The sequence below is a fragment of the Perkinsus marinus genome, assembly GCF_000006405.1.
Source record: "Perkinsus marinus ATCC 50983 genomic scaffold scf_1104296973036, whole genome shotgun sequence".
NCBI lineage: Eukaryota > Perkinsozoa > Perkinsida > Perkinsidae > Perkinsus > Perkinsus marinus.
Window position 1 is genome coordinate 21,084 of NW_003201550.1, and position 3,205 is coordinate 24,288.

General features: G+C 39.5%; 2 protein-coding genes across 2 annotated transcripts in view; both read right to left on the reverse strand.

The window, feature by feature from the left end:
• The window catches only part of Pmar_PMAR023843 (hypothetical protein), a gene marked incomplete at both ends in the record, with an annotated part of 2,967 nt that extends 352 nt beyond the window's left edge, over positions 1 to 2,615 (reverse strand). The window contains 10 exons of the mRNA XM_002766358.1: positions 8 to 68; positions 119 to 242; positions 784 to 1,047; positions 1,108 to 1,234; positions 1,347 to 1,459; positions 1,531 to 1,585; positions 1,631 to 1,741; positions 1,787 to 1,905; positions 1,959 to 2,038; positions 2,443 to 2,615. Coding sequence (XP_002766404.1) covers positions 8 to 68; positions 119 to 242; positions 784 to 1,047; positions 1,108 to 1,234; positions 1,347 to 1,459; positions 1,531 to 1,585; positions 1,631 to 1,741; positions 1,787 to 1,905; positions 1,959 to 2,038; positions 2,443 to 2,615 — 1,227 coding nt within the window. The remainder of the gene's footprint in view (positions 1 to 7; positions 69 to 118; positions 243 to 783; positions 1,048 to 1,107; positions 1,235 to 1,346; positions 1,460 to 1,530; positions 1,586 to 1,630; positions 1,742 to 1,786; positions 1,906 to 1,958; positions 2,039 to 2,442) is intronic.
• A 103-nt stretch (positions 2,616 to 2,718) lies between these two features.
• The window catches only part of Pmar_PMAR023844 (Vacuolar protein sorting protein, putative), a gene marked incomplete at both ends in the record, with an annotated part of 1,271 nt that continues 784 nt past the window's right edge, over positions 2,719 to 3,205 (reverse strand). Inside the window, 3 exons of the mRNA XM_002766359.1 lie at positions 2,719 to 2,810; positions 2,902 to 2,977; positions 3,037 to 3,084. Of these exons, the coding sequence (XP_002766405.1) occupies positions 2,719 to 2,810; positions 2,902 to 2,977; positions 3,037 to 3,084 (216 nt within the window). The remainder of the gene's footprint in view (positions 2,811 to 2,901; positions 2,978 to 3,036; positions 3,085 to 3,205) is intronic.

The following is a 3,205-nucleotide window of genomic DNA, read 5'->3' on the forward strand; positions in this document are numbered from 1 at the left end:
TCTTCACTTCTGGAATGCCACCAGTTTTCCAAACTCCATCTGCTGAGTCTGGCATCTGATACTTATACCTATTTATGATACAATTATCGATCACTTGATCGATAATGACTATCTTTACTTTTCTATCCTAAACTTCCCTCTCACTGATGCAACCCTCTCCTTCTCATCCTCTTTCCATATATTATCCCACCAATTCGTTATTGGTGATAGAGCCTTCGCTATCACCGTATTCCTCTCTGCATCTAAGGAGTGTCCAATACAAAGGCTATTATAATAGGCTAATATAAAGGGCAGTGCTACATTGACCAGATTGTAGATAAGGAGATACGAAAATGAGGAGGAAGAAATTTCAAGTAATAATTACTCTTGTTAGTTGTCAGACATGTGTACCTGTGGTGGCTATATATTAATGAGGAAGCCTCTGGAAGATTATGGAATACAATAGAAATGGCTTAGAGTAGTAAAGCGTCGACTTTAACATTGTATGCTGCGTTCATCATCATCATCAGTTGGAGAATATGACTATTCGTTTTATATATAACAGTATATATATCCTCAGGTATTGTATAAGTATTTATATAAACCTACATTATCCTGATCATAGTCAGTGAAGGGTGAATTCCCATCAACGTTAACAACATCTATACACCACTTGATGATAAGAGGAATGCTCAACATGATGATGATGGCTGATTGAAATGGGTAGGTATTAAGTTAATAAGATCATTATATGAATGGACGCACTCCTGATATAAGTAGCCTCTAAAGACACCTATTGAATACCTCCTCTCTGCTTAGTATTCCCCATGAAGTGTGATCCTTGACTATTGCCATGTGTTGTTGTTGTTGATACCCCAACACCAGCTCCTATGAACTTGGCTCTCTTGCCATCAATCCTCATCATCATACCATCAGGTGATGATGATGCTGGTAAACCTGGGTTAACGACCTCTGTTGATACTGCTGTACTATTGAGTTGGAAATAATCCTGTCCTAGATCTGATGTAGTTACCAAATCTTTGGATAAGTTATCATATCGGTCGGAATCTAAAAAAGTATACTACCTCGTCGTGAATGGTACTGTTGATGGTGATGATAGATTTGTACCAGATATAGTATGCATCCTGGGAACTCGGAAAGGGAATATTCTTGATATAGTCCAGAATTGCTTCTTAGTACGGAACCGTATGTACTTATCACCGACTTCTACTTTCTCCATACCATGTACAGGGAACTAAACAACAAGTATGAGAATTGAACCCGAGACCTACAGCTTTGCCATCCAACGACCTAACTATTGTACCGCGATCCCATGTTGCAATAAATCCGAATCATGTCCTCCTCACCACTATTGGTCTGCTAGGCCTTCCTGATAGATTATGAGCTCGAATAGCCATCTGTGCCTTGCCAGTATCAACCACTATTCGAGATACATAAGTTGTAAGGTAAACATGTAAACCTAGAGATAAGTGGCAGCAGAGGCATACATGAGCACCTCTGGTGTGAGTTGTATATATCCCTTATTATTACCGACCCACATTGTAGTTAAGGCTGTTATGAAAGGTATGGTATCATAAGCATCCATCTAAGAATAGATATAAGGGTGGTAATTATACTATAAAGGTATTACATATCCTAAAAAGTAACAAGCAGTAGTCGAGAGTATTGTAGATCCAGTGACAGTATTAGCGAACTTAACAATCTTTCGAACATAACCAGTGTCAGCACGATTCAATAGGACCTAGTATACTCATTACTGTGAATAGTAATTCATGTATGATATTACATTTATAGATCCTCGTATACCCGATGGTGTAGCAGAATTAGCAGTGGAAGAAGAAGGTCCCAAATCATTAAGACTGTACATAAGGTCAGCTTGTAGGCCTAGATAGTCCTTATCAAAACCTAAGTATAGGTTGTAGGTTCGATCCCGGCACATGTCATCATCATGTTATTACTTATTCTATCAGGTAAGGGCTTCCCATCAGCCGCTAAGCCTTTAGCTTGCCGTGACTGCTCTAGTCGACGTCTTGCAAACCTACAATTTACGGCGGGACACAACAAGTAGTGTTATAACACCAGCGTCGTCGTAGTCGTCGTCTACAGTCATGAATATACTGGAAAGTTCTTCTACGTACGTTATTACCTTCCTAACAAAATAGTTATACCCAATACCGTCCATCGGATATGATGGACAGTACCGTTATATTATTCTTACAGTTGATAACAATATGATGACTTTAGTAAGTATGAACAAGTTATACACGGATGATACAGTGTACTACGTATTGAGGAGGAGGAGGGAGAGGGAGTATCGCCTAATTCACCATGTACATCAATAGATACGCATAGATATATAATAAATATCCCCGCATGATTTGATGAACTCTCCCTTGTATGTAAACGACGAGTAGCCTATCCCAATACATCCTAGTCCATTACGCTTGAGCTGGGTTGGAACCTTTGTTAGCAACCCCTGTTAGATTCCTGCTGCTACTGCTGCTGCTACTGCTATTGCAGCGGCTCCCAGATATCCAAAATATTCGCTGTGCGATGTCGCAATGCCGATGTGTCGGTGATAGTAACAATGGGTAATGGCAAAGTCGAATGTACATGGAAGGTTAATAAACTATAACTAAGGTAGTTGGATGATGATGATGATGATGATGATGATGATGATGATAGAACCAAAGATGGTAATGAGGTATAAGAAATAATCTACAAAGCATTACTAGTAAAGAACTTAACACCAGTAGCATCAGTAGTGTTCCCTTTAAATATCTCACATTTACCACTTAGATCGAGTTTGTCTAAAGCAAGCATGATTACCTCAGGGGGTAGACCATAGAATTCTAAGAATATCCTATAATCCTGGTAATAATAAGGGTAGGAGCAGCCTACCTGTTCCTATGGCATCCTCTCCACTATGTATTGAGAATACAGTCTCAACCGAGCCTAACTTACCCGTATTAATAACCTGATTGGACAGGATATGCACACTCCTACATCTATACCATATACTATTACTATTACTACCCAATCGTAAATTATCTGAGACCATTCAGCAGGGGTATGCCATAGGACCTAATAATAGCATCATGTCTCTACTAGCCGCCGGAGCCGCGGCTACTCTTACTACTATTACATAAATCGTGGTTGAGATGCATCACACCATCGTCATTATCAGTTAAGACTAGATCATTCA